Source organism: Bubalus bubalis, chromosome 15 (genome assembly GCF_019923935.1).
Source record: "Bubalus bubalis isolate 160015118507 breed Murrah chromosome 15, NDDB_SH_1, whole genome shotgun sequence".
In the NCBI taxonomy this organism is placed as follows: Eukaryota; Metazoa; Chordata; class Mammalia; order Artiodactyla; family Bovidae; genus Bubalus; species Bubalus bubalis.
In genome coordinates this window covers 10,968,526-10,985,678 of record NC_059171.1, presented here as the reverse complement: position 1 = coordinate 10,985,678, position 17,153 = coordinate 10,968,526, and the positions used below count along the sequence as shown (strand labels likewise).

Here is a 17,153-nt window from a genome sequence, read left to right as displayed (position 1 = left end):
AAGTGAAGTTTTCCAGGCAAGAGTACTGGAGTGGGGTGCCATTGCCTTCTCCAATATGTTACTAGAATTCTTTAATTCAAATGAATGACCTTTATAACATAATTCCCCATGGCTAAAAAATACTGTATTTGACTCTGGTTTGGCTCTTTTCCTGATTTCTGTATTAAAATGGAAGGCAGTAAATAGAAATATTTTGTTTGCTAATATACCTTTATCTAACTTTATTAATAAAAGTGGGCATCTGTAGTAGATACTATTATTAGATAGGGAAAACGATGAAAAAGGAAAATATGTATGTTTTGTAATAAACATAAGAGTATTGTTCTTTAGCACTTACAGTTATATTCAAACTGTTTAGTATTTGACTATTATTTTCTTAACTCACATCATTTATAGTAGAAAAACGAGTATAAAGATAAATTGATTACAGAGACAGTTCTAATGGAATTAGAGTTTTAGGGGCTTAGTAAATAATAGCTATTGCATTTGTAAACAGACAGGTGGAGTTGGTAATATCCATTTCATTACAACAGAGCTGACTGGATGCATTGCTTTCAGTGGGAGACCAAAACTGAGTACTAATACTTCCTTCCCCTTTCTAGCTCTACTTTCTGTCTCAGAACCTAGACTTTAGTCCAGTGAGAGAAAATTTCAGTTTAAAGAACAGATAGATACAGTTAGAATTGCTGGTCTATATGATCTAGGGCAGAGAGGGGAGAAAAAGAAGATAAACCTCTAGTGTTTACAGGTTTGTAATGGGTTATCTCTCCCCATTGAAATAATATGGACCAATGGATTTCAGCTTTGAATCAGATAACTTCCCTGTTGAGAAGCTGTGAATACAGAGTGGGATCTGAGGCCAGGGCTATTAATCTAGTCCTCTGGTTTTTCATCCTGGATAGTACCTCTGGGCCATTTGAAGTATGTAGGGATGTTGTTAAATTATTGTTGTTGTTCAGTCACTAAGTCGTGTCTAACGCTTTGCAACCCTATGGATTGCAGCAAGCCAGGCTCCCCTGTCCTTCATTATCTCCTGGAGTTTGCTCAAACTATTAACAGGATATCCTTAAAAGCTACTGACTTTTAGGACCTTGAAGTTTAAGGATGATGAATATTGTATAATGTAGAGGTCCACCAGCTCAGTAAAAAATTTCCTTCCTCTACTCCAATGCCAAAATCATCTCCGAACTATTCCAGTGGAGTTCCTCCATAAAGAAACATGAAAATGGAACAAATTTCCCCCTGGCCTTTGTTCCTGTGTACCATATTTTTTCTTTCTTTTTATTTGTTTTCTTTAAAATTTAAGTGTAGTAGTTTTATAATATTGTATCAGTTTTAGAAGCTACTGGGCTTCCCTGGTAGTTCAGCTGGTAAAGAATCTGCCTGCAATGCAGGAGACCCCGGTTCTATTCCTGGTTCAGGAAGATCCCCTGGAGAAGGGCTAGGCTACCCACTCTAGTATTCTTGGGCTTCCCTGATAGCTCAGGCAATAAAGAATCTGCCTGCAATGCGGGAGACCTGGGTTTGATCCCTAGTTTGGGACAATTCCCTGGAGGAGGGCATGGCAACCCACTCCAGTATTCTTGCCTGGAGAATTCCATGGACAGACGAGCCTGGTGGGCTACAGTCCATGGGGTCACAAAGAATTGGACACGACTTAGTGGCTAAGCACACATACAACATAGTGATTCAGAATTTTTGTAGATTATACCCCATTTAAATTTATTATAGAATATTAGGTATATTTCCTATGCTCTATGGCATATCCTTGTATTTATTTTATACATAGTAGTTCATGCCACTTAGTACCCTACCCCTATCATACCCCTGCTCTCTTCCAATCTCCCCACTGATAACCAGTAATTTGTTCTATGTGAGTCTGTTTCTGATTTGTTATTTTCATTCATTTTATTTTTTAGATTCCACATATAAATGATAATATACAGTATTTGTCTTATTTCACTGAGAATAATACCTTCTAGGCCCATTTGTATTATCGCAAATGGAAAGATTTTATTTTTTTTATGGCTAAATAGTATTCTATTTTATATATATGTGTGTATATATATACTTGCACACCACATCTCTGCAGTCCCATGGGCTGTAGTCCCCAGGCTGCTCTGTCCATGGAATTTTCCAGGCAAGGATACTGGAGCAGGTTGCCATTACCTACTTCAGGGGATCTTTCGACCCAGGAGTCAAACCAATACCTCTTTCATCTCCTGCATTGGCAGGCAGATTCTGTACCAAGTGCCACCTGGGAAGCTTTTATATTTACATACCACATCTTCTTTATCCATTCATCTGTTGAGTATGTACCATGTTTTTGATATCAATGGATTTGACTCTTAAGTGTGAAGGTCTTAAAAATACTGCTTAGAATATGGTTATTTTTTGGTATTCTCTCAGAATGACTAAAATTATATTAGTGGAAAATAGCAATATATATTTAATTATATTTGATATTCTTAAGACTAAATATATCCTTATTGAACATAAAAGAATCATAGACTCCTAAGAGCTAAGTTTTGGTCACACTTATTATGTACATTTAATCCTTTCTTATATGGTTCAAGTGTTAAGTATCTTTGCAACAATAGAGTGAGTAGGTATATATTTTCATGAAAAAGAAAAGACGGCTTCTTAGCTTCAGTTCAGCTCAGTTCAGTCACTCAGTCATGTCTGACTCTTTGTGATCCCATGAATCGCAGCATGCCAGGCCTCCCTGTCCATCACCAACTCCTGGAGTAAACTCAGACTCACGTCCATGGAGTCAGTGATGCCATCCAGCCATCTCATCCTCTGTTGTCCCCTTCTCCTCCTGCCCCCTGTCCCTCCCAGCATCAGAGTCTTTTCCAATGAGTCAACTCTTCGCATGAGGTGGCCAAAGTACTGGAGTTTCAGCTTTAGCATCATTCCTTCCAAAGAACACCCAGGGCTGATCTCCTTCCGAATGGACTGGTTGGATCTCCTTGCAGTCCAAGGGACTCTCTTCTTAGCTTACTTTTTACTAATTCCCTTGTAGCTCAGTTGATAAAGAATCTGCCTGCAATGCAGAAGACCTGGGTTTGATTCCTGGGTTGGGGAGATCCACTGGAGAAGGAAATGGCAACTCACTCCAATATTCTTGCCTGGAGAATCCCATGGACAGAGGAGCCTGGCAGGTCACAAGAGTGGGACATGACTGAGCGACTAGATCACCATAGCTTACTTTTTAGTTTTGCAGTGTTAAAAAAACAATGATAGAAAGATAAATCCTCTGTACTTAGTGGTTTAACAAACTCTGTTGTGTTGAATCAGAAGGTGGATACAGGTCCTTAAATGAGAGGATCTTATCAGTTTCATGGTTTTCAAGCCATTAAACATGGAGAATGAAGCAGGAATAAAGTAGCTTAGTTCTTCTGTAATGGTATTATACAGAACAAAGTTGCAAAAGCAGCAGACCAGTTAGACTGAACACCTTAAAATTTTGGCTAAGACAAAGATAGTTTAATCCCAAAGCATTTTTTACATACTTTGAATTTTAAAACATTCAAATATATATCTGTATAAGAAATTATATGGATACCTGTGACAGATCCTAATTGTGGATTGCAGTTTATAACCTCTACCAGGTAGAAAGTGCACTGGATTGAAAGCTTCAGACCTGGCTTCTTGCAGTAGATATATCATTTGTTAGATTTTATAATGTCTTCAGGCATCAAGTTCCTTATTTAAGAATAGCAAGAGTTGAAGATTTTTACTGGTTTTCTGCCATTTTTTTCTGAAGAATATGCTTGCGTATTATGAAAATTCTCATTATTCACAGTGATTCACTATAGCACTGAATCTTTCTGGGCAGGGATATATTAGATTTTTTAAGGTATAATTTAAACAATAATCTCCCAGTTCCTGATTTCATTTTGTCTGTTCATAGAGGTTTATTCTCTTCTTCTTTCTTCAATATTTCCCTCAACCTCCACACATGCACACATTTGGAAAACACTGGATTATGTAGAAATGATCTATATAGGCTCTTTCAATGCCAAATTTTTCTGGATAAATATAGCATTTGAAATGAATAAAGTGGAACAACAATAACAAAAAATCCCACAAAGCCAAGAAAAAGGAAATTGGCAGAATACTCAGGCATACCTGTGAAAATCTGAGAAGAATTTTAAGGTAAGGAAGAACACTTGATAGAATTCTTTGATATCTAACACATAGAGAGGAGAACTCTGTGTAAAAAGAGCCATGATTAAGTGACAGTGGAAAGAAGATAAGGTAGAACAAAAAGAGGATGAAAAAACTGAAAAAAATGTGAGAATTGTATTAGTTTTATATTCCTGATGTAACAAACTAGCACAAATTCAGGATGTTATAATTCTGTACTTCAGAAGTCTGATATAGGTTTTACTGAACTACAATCAGTGTATGGGCAGGAATTCTTTCTTTTCAGGGACCTCTGGGAGAGATGTTTCCTTGCCTTTTCCATCTTCTGGAGCTGCGCACATTCATTGATTTATGAAGATGGTTCCTCCATCTTCAGAGCCAGCAACATTGCATCTCTCTGACTATTCTTCTGTAGTCAAATACAATTATGACCACAACTAGGATAACTTAAAACATTCAGAGACTCAGTTGGATAGTCCAGGAGGTTATTCCTTGAATCACATCTGCAAAGTTCCTTTTGCAGTATAAGGTAACACATTCGCAAGTTCTAAAAATTAGAACTTGGGCATCTTTGAGGGGGAACATTATCCTGCCTACCACAATAACATACTACATAAGTCCATATTTGAGGCAGTAAAGAGTAGAACTGATGTTACTATAGAAAACTTAATGTGTGCAGAACAGACCTGAAAAGTTATCCTAGCTAAAATACTGAATGCATGAAAAGAAAACTGTGTTTGGAGAAAAAAGAATGAAGTCCATTATATGAATGCTTGAAATTTCTGATAATTGTTCCTAAAGAAGAGAACAGAACAATTCAGAAAAATGTAATAAAGTGACTGTTGTTGTTTTTCAGTTGCTAAATCATGTCTGATTCTTTGCGACCCCATGAACTGCAGCAGCCAGGTTTCCCTGTTCTCTATTTCCTGGAGTTTGCTTAAACTCATGTCCACTTAGTCAGTAATGCCATCCAATCATCTTATCATCTGTTGTCTCCTTCTCCTCTTGCCTTCAATCTTTCCCAGCATCAGGGTCTTTTCCAATAAGTCAGCTCTTCGCATCAGGTGGCCAAAGTATTGGAACTTTAGTATCAGTCCTTCCAATGAAAGTTCAGGGTTGATTTCCTTTTGGATTGACTAGTTTGATCTCCTTGCTGTCCAAGGGATTCACAAGAGGCTTATTCAGCACCAAAGTTTGAAAACATCAATTCTTCAGTGCTCAGCCTCCTTTATGGTCCAACTCTCACATCCATACATGACTACTAGAAAAACCGTAGCTTTGACTATATGGACCTTTGTTAACAAAGTGATGTCTCTGCTTTTTAATACATTCTCTAGGTTTGTCATAACTAGTCTTCCAAGGAGCAAGTGTCTTTAGTTTTGTGGCTGCAGTCACCATCCACATTGATTTTTGAATCTAAGTAAATAAAACTTTTCACTATTTCTGCTTTTTCCCCAACTATTTGCCATGAAGTGGTAGGACTGGATGCCGTGATCTTTGTATTTTGAATGTTGAGTTTTAAGCCAGCTTTTTCACTCTCCTCTTTGACTTTCATCAGAAAGCTCTTTAGTTTCTCTTTACTTTCTGCCATTAAAATGATATCATCTGCATATCTGAGGTCGTTGATATTTCTCTCAGCAATCTTGATTCCAGCTTGTGCTTCATCCAGTCCAGCATTCGCATGATATACTCTGCATATAAGTTAAATAAGCAGTGTGGCAGTATACAGCTTTGATATACTCTTTCCCAGTTTGTTGTTCCATGTCCAGTTCTAACTTTTGCTTCTTGTCTTGCATACAGGTTTCTCTGGAGGCAGGTAAGGTGGTCTGGTATTCCCATCTTATTAAGAATATTCCACTACTACTACTAAGTCACATCAGTCGTGTCTGCCTCTGTGCGACCCCATAGACAGCAACCCACCAGGCGCCCCTGTCCCTGGGATTCTCCAGGCAAGAACACTGGAGTGGGTTGCCATATCCTTCTCCAATGCATGAAAGTGAAAAGTGAAAGTGAAGTTGCTCAGTTGTGTCTGACTCTTAGCGACCCCATGGACTGCAGCCCACCAGGCTCCTCCATCCATGGGATTCTCCAGGCAAGAGTACTGGAGTGGGGTGCCATTGCCTTCTCCGAGAATATTATATGGTTTGTTGTAATTCACACAGTCAAAGGTTTTAACATTGTCAATGAAACAGAAGTAGATGTTTTTCTGAAATTTCCTTGTTTTTCCTATGATCCAGCATATGTTGGCAATTTGATCTCTGGTTCCTCTTCCTTTTCTAAATCCAGCTTGTACATCTGTAAGTTCTCGGTTCATGAACTGCTGAAGCCTAGCTTGAAGGATTTTGAGCATAATCTCAATGGTATGTGAAATGTGTGCAATTGTATAGTAATATGAACATTTTTGGCATTGCTTTTCTTGAGATTGGAATGAAAACTGACCTTTTCCAGTCCTGAGGCCACTGCTGAGTTTTCCAAATTTACTGGCATGACGAGTGCATCATGTTAACAGCATCATCTTTTAGGATTTGAATTAGCTCAGCTGGAATTTCATCACCTCCATTAGCTTTGTTCATAGTAATACTTCTTAAGGCTCACTTGATTTCACACTCCAGGATGTCTAGCTCTAGGTGAGTGACCACACCATCATGGTTATCTGATCATTAGGAGCTATTTTGTACAGTTCTGTGTATTCTTGCCACCTTTTGTTAATCTCTTCTGTTTCTCTTAGGTCCTTGCCATTTTTGTCCCTTATTGTGCCCATCTTTGCATGAAATGTTCTCTTGGTATCTCCAATTTCCTTAAAGAGATCTCTAGTCTTTCCCATTCTATTGTTTTCCTCTATTTCTCTGCATTGTTCACTTAAGACTTTCTTATCTCTCTTTGCTATTCTCTCGAACTCTCCATTCAGTTGGGTATATCTTTCCCTTTCTCCTTTGCCTTTTACTTCTCCTCTTAGCTACTTGTAAGCCCTCCTCAGAGAACCACTTTGCCTTCTTGCATTTCTTTTTCTTGGGGATGGTTTTAGTATCCCCTTCCTGTACAGTGTTACGAATCCCTGTCCATATTTCTTCAGGTACTCTGTCTACCAGATCTAGTTCCTTGAATCTACTCATAAAAGTTTTGGTATATTCATAAGAGTTTTGATTTAGGTCATACCTTAACGATTTGGAGCCTGAATTTTCAATAAACAGAAATAGCAGGAAATAAAATTTTCTGAGCTAAAAAAGATCAATAGACACAGAAAGGATATTTCTTATATAAGATATGACAACTCAGATACACAATGTCAACAGTTTTTCAACTCATAATGATGAAGGAAAAAAATCCTTCCTATATATAGAAGGAGAGAGGAGAAGATAGGGCGTTATTATCAGGAAACCAAACAATATGGTTGCAGACTTTTTTTCTGTAGTTTTAAATACTAGATGACAACAGATAAATATTTTTAGAGTTAAAATTCCATGCAATTTGTTTTGTTCACACACAGCAAGAGAAAACCATTCTTAAATATATAAAACCTCTAAACTACATACTTTTTACTTCTGGAGGAAAAAAGATAATAATAAGATGATACAATATAAATGCAAAAGCAATGGTATATTAAAAATCAAAACATATAGGTTTCTAGGATATAGAGTGGCTTTAAATAATTAAGTCTAATTAAAAATTTAAATGAAAAAACTGCATGAGTTTTATATAGATATTTATATATCTATATAATGTAAAAATGTGTTCAGTAACAATAGTCTAGATTTAATAAAGCATGTGATGTTTTGATTTATTTACGCCAGAGATGAAACCTGGTAATTTAAGATATGAATAAATTAAAAAATACATCCAGCAAATTGTGACCCAGGCCCACCCACATCTGGCTTGTTTTTATAGAACCCAGGAACCAAAAATATTTTTTGTGTTTTAAATGGTTGAGAAAAAATTGAAACAATAATTTTTGCAAGGTGAAAGAATATGCATTTCTAATCTTATTGATTATAAATAAAGTTTTATTGAAACACAGTTACACTCATTTGCTTACATATTGTCTATAGCTGCTTTTGCATTAAAACAGCAGTTTTGAGTAATTGTAACAGTGATGTAAATGCGGTGCTCTCCTTGCTTTGCATTGCTTCTCAGAGCACTACAAATCACACTGACAAAATTGAGTTATAATTTGACTTTGCCTCTTCCCCTGAAGATCCCAAAGTATTTTTGATCTGACCTTTTACAGAGAAACTTTGCAACTCCTAATCTAAAGTATGTGTATGAACTTTGGTGTATAAGACTGAGACTTTGATTTCAGTCCACACTACCCAAATTTACTCAGCTATTGCCCTTCAGTACGTTACTTACTGTAGCATCTCTTTGGTCTTATATGGACTGAGGTTAAAACCAAGTATATTTTAGTCTGTATATTTAATAATCTAGATTTTCTCTTTTTCATTCCATGCTTTAAATGAGACAAAATTCATGTAAAGATTTCGAATATCACTTCCAAAGACAAAAGTCAGTTAATACTGCTGTAAGAAGAAAAAATGAATGCTTTACTATGGTATGCCAAAATCGTACGTGCTTTTAGAGGTAAGCACATACCACATTTAATAAGTTGGTTGTCTGTCAATCATTTAATCAGCCTATATTTGTGGCAAGCATAGGTGAATTATTTCAGAGGAAGTGGCATTGAAACGCAGTTTTGAAGGGTGCCTGCAAATTCAAGGTGAATGAGGCTGGCGCTAAGGTAACATGGAGAATAAGATGTGTAAAGCCACTAGACTGTCAGTAGGGTCGTGTGACTGGAAAATGAAAGAAATTCTGTAGCTGGAACAGAATTTGGAAAAATAGTGGCTGGAGTTGAGACAGTAAAGACCTGCTAGCTCAGGCTAAGAAGCCTAGTCATGCAAAACGGTCTTCATCTTGTGGGCAAACGAAGATCCATTTAAGACGTTTGAACTGTAGAGACACATGATCAGATTAGTATTATTAATATTTAGATATTGGCTCTTAAATTTTTTAAATGTAGCCCTCCCTAAAATTCTCCAATGTTATGACTTGTAGTTTCATGTGGCGTAAGTTGCCTTGAGATATACCCATTTATATTCTATTTATAACAGTTCTTCCTTGAGGGAGATATACAAACAATCCCCCAATGTCTTTTCTCCATTTTACAGATGTAAAATCTATATCTCAGATAAATGATCTGAACACAGCTCTTCCTTGTAAAGGAAAGTGAGTGAGTTCTTTGATTAGATAGATTTGAATTCAATTTTCTACCTTTTCCCTGTTAACTGTGCATGCTTGAAAAACTCAATAATTAGAAAACCTAGTTTTCCCAGTTGGGTTTTATTGTATTTATCCCACAGGAATATGAGAATTTCTGATAATGTATGTGACATGCTTAACACAACAAATGGAAACTGTTGATATTTTTATTATTACTAATATTAATCATCATCATTATAAGGGTTCAACACCCATTATTCACATTTTCAAAATCCCAAGTTTTGAAAAATGTTTCCCAAGATTTTCACAAATTCATTTGATGCAAACCAGCCTTGAAGTGATAGGGGACGACTTATATACTTATTTTTTTAGTCAGTGTCAATATTGATAAGATTTTGCTGTGAAGTATTGCTATGCTGCCCCCATACATGTTATATAATTATAGTAGCTATGAGACATAGTTACTTTCTGTAGTCTCCAAGACACATCTGGCCCAAGCATTTTAGATAAAGACTACACATCTATATTATGATTCCTTTAATAACAGCTTCGAGATATAATTCACAGTCATAAAATTTATGATTTTAAAGTGTACCATTCAGTGGTCTTAGCATATTCAGAGTGAGGTGTGTGATCATCACTATCTAATTTTAGAATATATTTATCACCTCAAAAAGTACCCTTTATTAGTCATTCCCTATTTCTTCTGCTCTCACCCTCAGCCATGAAAAGTGAAAGTGAAAGTCGCTTAGTCATGTTTGACTCTTTGTGACCCCATGGACTGTATAGTCTATGGAATTCTCCAGGCCAGACTACTGGAGCGGGTAGCTGTTCCCTTCTCCAGGGTATCTTCCCAACCCAGGGGTTGAACCCAGGTCTAATGCATTACAGGCAGATTCTTTACCAGCTGAGTCACCAGGGAAGCCCCAAAATACATGAGTGGGTAGCCTATCCCTTCTCCAGAGGATCTTCCCTATCCAGGAATTGAACTGGGGTCTCCTGCATTGCAGGCAGATTCTTTACCGGATGAGCTGCCAGCCTAAGTAACCATTTATCAATCTATTTTCTGTTCCTATGATGCTGCTGCTGCTAAGTCGCTTCAGTCATGTCCGACTCTGTGCGACCCCATAGACGGAAGCCCACCAGGCTCCCCCGTCCGTGGGATTCTCTAGGCAAGAACACTGAAGTGGGTTGCCATTTCCTTCTCCAGTGCGTGAAAGTGAAAAGTGAAAGGGAAGTTGCTCAGTCGTGTCCAACTCCTTGTGACCCCATGGACTGCAGCCCACCAGGCTCCTCCGTCCATGGGATTTTCCAGGCAAGAGTACTGGAGTGGGGTGCCATCGCCTTCTCCGATAGATTTTCTCATTCTGAATATTATATATAAAGAGAATAAACAGGAATGATGCATTAATTGGACTTTTTGTAAATGACTTCTTTCACTTAGCATAAAGTTTTCAAAGTTCATCCATGTCGTACCATGTATCAATATCTCATTACTTCTTTTTATGTTGAATTAATATTGAATTGTATGGTTATACCACATTTTGTTTACCTATTCATCATGGATTGTTTTCACTTTCTGGCTATAGGGATAATGCTTCTATTTACATTTGTGTACATATTTTTATGTGACTATATTTTCATTTCTGTCACATGTATACCTGGAAATGGAATTTCTAGGTCGCATGGCCTTTCTGTTTAGACTCTGAGGAGCTGCCAAACTGCTTTCCAAAGTGGCTGCACCATTTTGCTTTCCTATCAGCAATATGTGAAGGTTCTAGTTTGTTCACATCCACATCAATACTCCTTATTGTCTGTCTTTTGATATAGCTATCCTTCTTGTTGTTGTTCAGTCTATACGTTGTGTTTGACTCTTTGCAATTCTATGAATTGCAGCATGCCAGGCTTCCCTGTCCTTCACTCTCTCCCAGAGTTTGCTCAAATATGTCTGTTGAGTCAATGATGCCAATCCAACCATCTCATCCTCTGTCGCCCCCTTCTCCTATCCTCAGTCTTTCACGGCATCAGGATCTTTTCCAATGAGTTAGTTCTTTGCATCAAGTGACCGAAGTATTAGAGCTTGAGCTTCAGTAACAGTCCTTCCAGTGAATAGTCAGGACTGATTTCCTTTAGGATTGACTGGTTTTATCTATTTGCTGTCCAAGGGACTCTCAAGAGTCTTCTCCAGCACAATACTGGAAAAACTATAGCCCTGACTACACGAAACTTTGTCAGCAAAGTAATGTCTCTACTTTTTAATATGCTGTCTAGGTTTGTCATTGCTTTTCTTCCAAGGAGCAAGTGTCTTTTAATTACGTGGTGGCTTTTACTGTCCACAGTGATTTTGGAGCCCAAGAAAATAAAATCTGTCACTATTTCTACTTTTTTCCCCACCTATTTGCCATGAAGTCATGGGACCACATGCCATGGTCTTCATTTTTTGAATGTTGAATTCTAAGCCAGCATTTTCACTCTCCTCTTTCACCCTCATCAAGAGGCTTTTTTTTCTTCACTTTCTGCACTTAGAGTGGTATCATCTGCATATGTGAGGTTGTTGATATTTCTCCCAGCAGTCTTAATTCCAACTTGTGAGTCATCCATCCTGACATTTTGCATGATGTACACTGCATATAAGTTAAATAAGCAGGGTGACAATATACAGCTTTTACCTACTCTTTCCCAATTTTAATGGAGAAGGCATTGGCACCCCCACTCCAGTACTCTTGCCTGGAAAATCCCATGGACAGAGGAGCCTGGTAGGCTGCAGTCCATGGGGTCGCTAAGAGTTGGACACGACTGAGCAACTTCACTTCACTTTCCCAATTTTAAACCAGTTCATTGTTCCATGTCTGGTTCTAACTTTTGCTTCCTGCTCTGTATATAGGTTTCTTACCAGACAAGTAAGGTAATCTAGAATTCCCATATCTTGAAGAATTTTCCATAGTTTGTTGTGATCCACATAGTCAAAGCCTTTAGCATAGTCAGTGAAGTAGAAGGAGATGTTTTTCTGGAATTCCTTTGCTTTTTCTGTGATGCAATGTCTTTTTGAATTAGTGTTTATTCTTTTCAGAAAAATACCAGGAAATAGAATTAATAGATTATATAGTAGTTCTATTTGTAATTTTTTTTAGAAACCTCCATTCTGTTTTCATAGTGGCTATACCAACTTACATTCTCACCAGCAGTTCCCTATGTTCCTTTTTCTCTACATTCTTGCCAACCCTTGTTAATTTTTGGCTTTTTGATCATAACCAGTCTGACAAGTGTGAAGTAATATCTCATTTCCCTGATGATTAATGATTTTGAGCATCTTTTAATGTGCCTGTTGGCCATCTATATGTCATTGGAAAAATGTCTATTCAAGTCTTCTGTGCATTTTGTATTTGGGTTTTTTTGTTTGTTTGTTTGTGTTTTAAAGCTGAGTTTTATGCATCCTTGTTATATTTTGAATATTGACCCTGTATCAGATCTGTCATTTGCAAATATCTTCTCCCATTCAGTGGGCAGCATTTTCATTTTGCCATAGTTTCTTCACCTGTGCAAGAGCTTTCTTATTTAATGTAGTCCTGTTTGTTTATTTTTGCTTCTATTTTCCTTGCCTGGCGAGGCAGATCCAAAAAAATATTGCTGAGACTAATGTTAAAGAGCATATTATGTTTTCTTCTAGTAGTTTTATGGTTTCATGGCTTACATTTAAGTCTTTAATCCATTCAGTTTTTTTTTTTTTTTTTTTTGTATACTATGTGGAAAAGTAGTGCTCTGTGAGTCGGTCACATGTAACGGGCCAGTTTACCCAACACCATTTATTGAAGAGGTTGTCTTTTCTCTATTTCATAGTCTTACTTCCTTCTTTGTAGATTAATTGATCAGGAAAGTGTACGTTTCTTTCTGGACTCAGTTCTATTCCATTGATTTCTGTGTCTTTTTTCTGGTGCCACTATCACACTCTTTTGATTACCATAGCTTTGTAGTGTAGTTTGAAGTAAGGGAGGGTGATGGCTCCATCTTTGTTCTTCTTTCTCAATATTGCTTTGACTCTTCAGGGTCTTTTTATGTTTTCATACAAATTTTATAGTTTTTTGTTCTAGTTTGGTAAATAACCCTTTGGGATTTGATAGGACTTGCATGAGTCTGTTGATTTCCTTGAATAATAGGATCATTTTAACCATACTATTTCAGTCCATGAGCACAGTATATTTTTCAGTTATTTGTGTGGCTTCAGTTTCTTTCATCAGTGTCATAGTTTTCTGAATACAGGTCTTTTGCAACCTTGGTTAGATTTATTTCTAGGTATTTTATTCTTTTTAATGTAATTATAGATGGGATTGTTTTCTTAATTTCTCTGATAGTTCATTGCTAGTGTATAGAAATGCAACAGTTTCTGTTAAATATATCTTTTAGACTGAGTTTGATGGTGTTGAATTCAGCTTCTACTTGTCTGTAAAACTTTTGGTTTTGCTAAGAAATCTGAATGAAAGCCATGTCAGGTAAAGTATTTTTGGTTGTGGGTTTTTCTCTTTCATTGTTATATATATTATGCCACTACTTTCTCATCTGCAGAGTTTCTGCTAAAAATCAGCTGATATGGGGGTTTCCTCAAACTTAACTTGCTGCTTTTAATAGCCTTAGGAGAGTTCCTTTATATAACTTGTTGCTTTTAACTTACTGCTTTTAATATCCTCTTGTTATCTTTAATTTTTGCCATTTTATTTATAAAGTGTTTTGGAATGAGCCTTTTTGTGTTCATCTTGTTTTGGAATCTCTGTGCTTCCTGGACTTGGATGTCTGCTTCCTTCCCCTGGTTAGGGACATTTTCAGCTATTATTTATGCTCCTTCCTGTCTTTCTTCTGAGACTCCTATAATGTAGATGTTAGTTCCCTTGATATTGTCCAAGAGAACTGTTAAACTATCCTAATTTTTTTTAATTCTTTTTTTTTTTCCATTCAGCTTGGTTAATTTCCACTAGTCTATCTTCCAGATGGCTTATCTGTTCCTCTGTATCTAATCTACTATTGATTTCTGCTAGTAAATTTTTTATTGCAGTTATTGTAATTTTTGCTCCATTTGGGTCTTCTTTATATTTTCTAGTACTTTGTTGAAATTCACACTGTGTTCATCCATTCTCCTGAATTTGGTGAGCATCTTTATGATTATTACCTTGAACTCTTTATTGGATAGATTGCTCATCTCACCTTTGTTTGGGTCTTTTTCTGAGATATGACCTGTTCCTTCATTTAAGACATATTTCTCTGTCACCTCATTTTGCCCAGTTCTCTGTGTTTGTCTTTGTTAGATCGATCAGTTACATGTCTTATTCTTGAAGTGGCCTTATGTAATAGACATCCTGGGTGGCCCAACGGCATCCTCCACTCTGGTCACCAGAACTATATGTTCTAAGAGTGTCCCCTACGTGGACTGTATGTGCTGTCTGTTGTTGTGGGGCCAACTACCATGTTTGTGATGGTAGGTGAGGCTGGCCCCAGCCTGGTTGACTGTGAAGTCATGTGTTATATGTTAGCTGTAGGCTTGCTAGGGATAGAATGAGCTTCCCATGCCATTGGTTATATACCTTGGGGGAAACAGGACTGCTTCTCACCTGTTGTTGGGTGGGGCTAGGTCCTAACATGACTGTTTGCATGGTTCAGGGGGATACTGGGCTGGTACTTATTGCTAGAGGGAGGAGCCAAGTCTTTGGGTGGCTGTCTACACATTCCAGGGAGGTATGGGCCTTTTGCTGTCCCATTAATGGCTTGAGGCAGGATTCCAAAATGAGAGTTGACAATGCTGATGTTACTGCCATAGAATGAGCTCCCAGAAATGGTTGTTGCCAGATTCTCTATCCCCATGGGGAGCCCCAGTTGCTTCCTGCCTCTCTTGGAGGCTCTCTGAGTCAGCAAGTGGATCTGACCATGCTCCTCTCAAGACTGTTGCCTCTGTGCTGGGAGACAAAGCTTGTGAGGTTTGGGTCATGCCCTTTGAGAGCAGAGAGTCTATTCCTGTAGCTTTCTGGTTTTCCCAAACACAAGACTTTCTGGTTTTCAAAGCCCAGTGTTCTGAGGGTTTGTCTTCCTGGTGCAGGATCCCCAGGCTAGGGAGCTTAGTGTGGGGATCAGACCCCTTAGTCTGTGGGGAGGAACACTAAGATTTTGATATTATTTTCATTTGTGGTTTGACAACTTGAGGAAATGGGTTCAGACTATATGGCATCTCTCCCTCTCACATTCATCTCCGTGTTTTCCCTTCTTTATGTGTTTAGTTGTAGAAGATTCTTTATGCTAGTCTTAATGTTGTTTTCATGGAGAATTGCTCTGTAGGTAGGTGTAATTTTAGTGTATCTGTTTGGGATGAGGTATGCTCATGGTCTTCCTACTCCATCAGATCTTGGCCACTTCTGCAAGATATTTTTAATGATGTGATTATAATTAGTAAAAATTGTATTCTCAAATACTTAGAGTTACATTTTGAGTTGCTTATTATTATCAGATAGCAGTTTGGAACCACTTAAATTTGATATTCTTATTTATGTGAGAACAATTGGAACATAAAGCTAGAGATAAGTTCAGTTCCTGGATAGTAAATATTTAGTAAATATTTTTTTGAAAAAAATGAATAAACTGTACATTATTTGATTTTCTTATTGCTTTTTAATGAAAATTTGGCTTAGAAAGTAACATGTACTTAACAAATTATGGTTGAATAAATATAATTATGTTTATAGATCAACTCTACAAATTGCCCTAATGGAAAATAAATTCAAATCAGTCTCTATATTCATATTTAAGTCTAAAATGTAGAGGAAACATCTCTTACTGTCTTTACAGATATCACTATACAATGAATCATTCTTAAAGTGTGATCTGCAGAAATAATGTTGCTGTCGATTATAGTGAAAGAGGGTCTTTACTTAAATAAGTTTGGGACACCTCGGTTCAAATAAATTTCAATAGGCTTTTCTATTACAAGACTTCTCAGAGCCTTTTAATGAAATTGTATCTTGTGTAAAGGGGGGAATAGTATGCAGTGTTTTTTCAAGTGTATATTGGCATAGAAACTTAATTTGAATGAACATATAATAGAGTTAGCAAACCATAAACCACAACTTGGAAAATGCTACTACAGTGATTTTATTTTGCATACACTAAGGAACTGGAGATCATCCATTTAATATTTCCATATACTCTATTTGAATTCCAGTAAGAAAAAGCAATCAGAGTATTATTATTGGTGGAACTGAATTTGCCAGGAATGCGAGCACAGCTTCCTCGGTAAAGATCTTGCCTTTGGAAACATCTCACCTCTTGGCAGCTCTCCAGAGTTCAGACTTGGCAGCCTCAAGGACAAAGCACAAGGTGTGTTTATTTGATTTAACATTTGGCAAAAGGTGTTTTGACTTGTGGTTTGTTTTCTTTAACTTTGTTTTTCTTGTTTTTGTTTGTTTTTGGCAATGAACTTGAGTTTGGAATTTGCTCTTTCTTATGGGAGGCAGGATTACGAAGGGGAAATGTTTTTACTTGAATTTATTTTGTGATTTTGGATAAATCCAAGAAAACAGAGTGAGGTCTATAAAACCATAAACCTTTATCTGATTAATTTGTTAAATCATTTAGTATTATTGTCTATGAGAATTTGTTGCCAAATTAAAATATTTGATCTCTCTTGATATTTGGTACACTATGATATTTTGGTACTTTACTGTATTTTGATAATTATACATTGGTTAAAAGGTAATGGCACCCCACTCCAGTACTCTTGCCTGGAAAATCCCATGGATGGAGGAGCCTGGTAG

At 37.1% G+C, this 17,153-nt stretch overlaps 1 protein-coding gene across 5 annotated transcripts in view; it reads left to right on the top strand.

Moving 5' to 3' along the window:
• Window positions 1–17,153, top strand: part of TRIQK (triple QxxK/R motif containing) — a 103,392-nt gene that overhangs the window by 2,382 nt on the left and 83,857 nt on the right. For 2 of the 5 annotated variants that reach the window (XM_025265024.2, XM_044928528.1), the window contains exon 2: window positions 16,562–16,716. The exons of 1 other annotated variant lie outside the window; for it this stretch is intronic. Coding sequence is in view for 2 of the 4 variants with exons in the window: in XM_006055184.3 (XP_006055246.1) it covers window positions 8,682–8,727; window positions 16,562–16,716 (201 nt within the window). In the remaining 2 variants the exon portion in view is untranslated. Of the gene's footprint in view, window positions 1–8,068; window positions 8,728–16,561; window positions 16,717–17,153 lie in introns of those variants that run through there. 2 more of the 5 variants (XM_006055184.3, XM_006055183.3) reach the window with 2 other exon arrangements.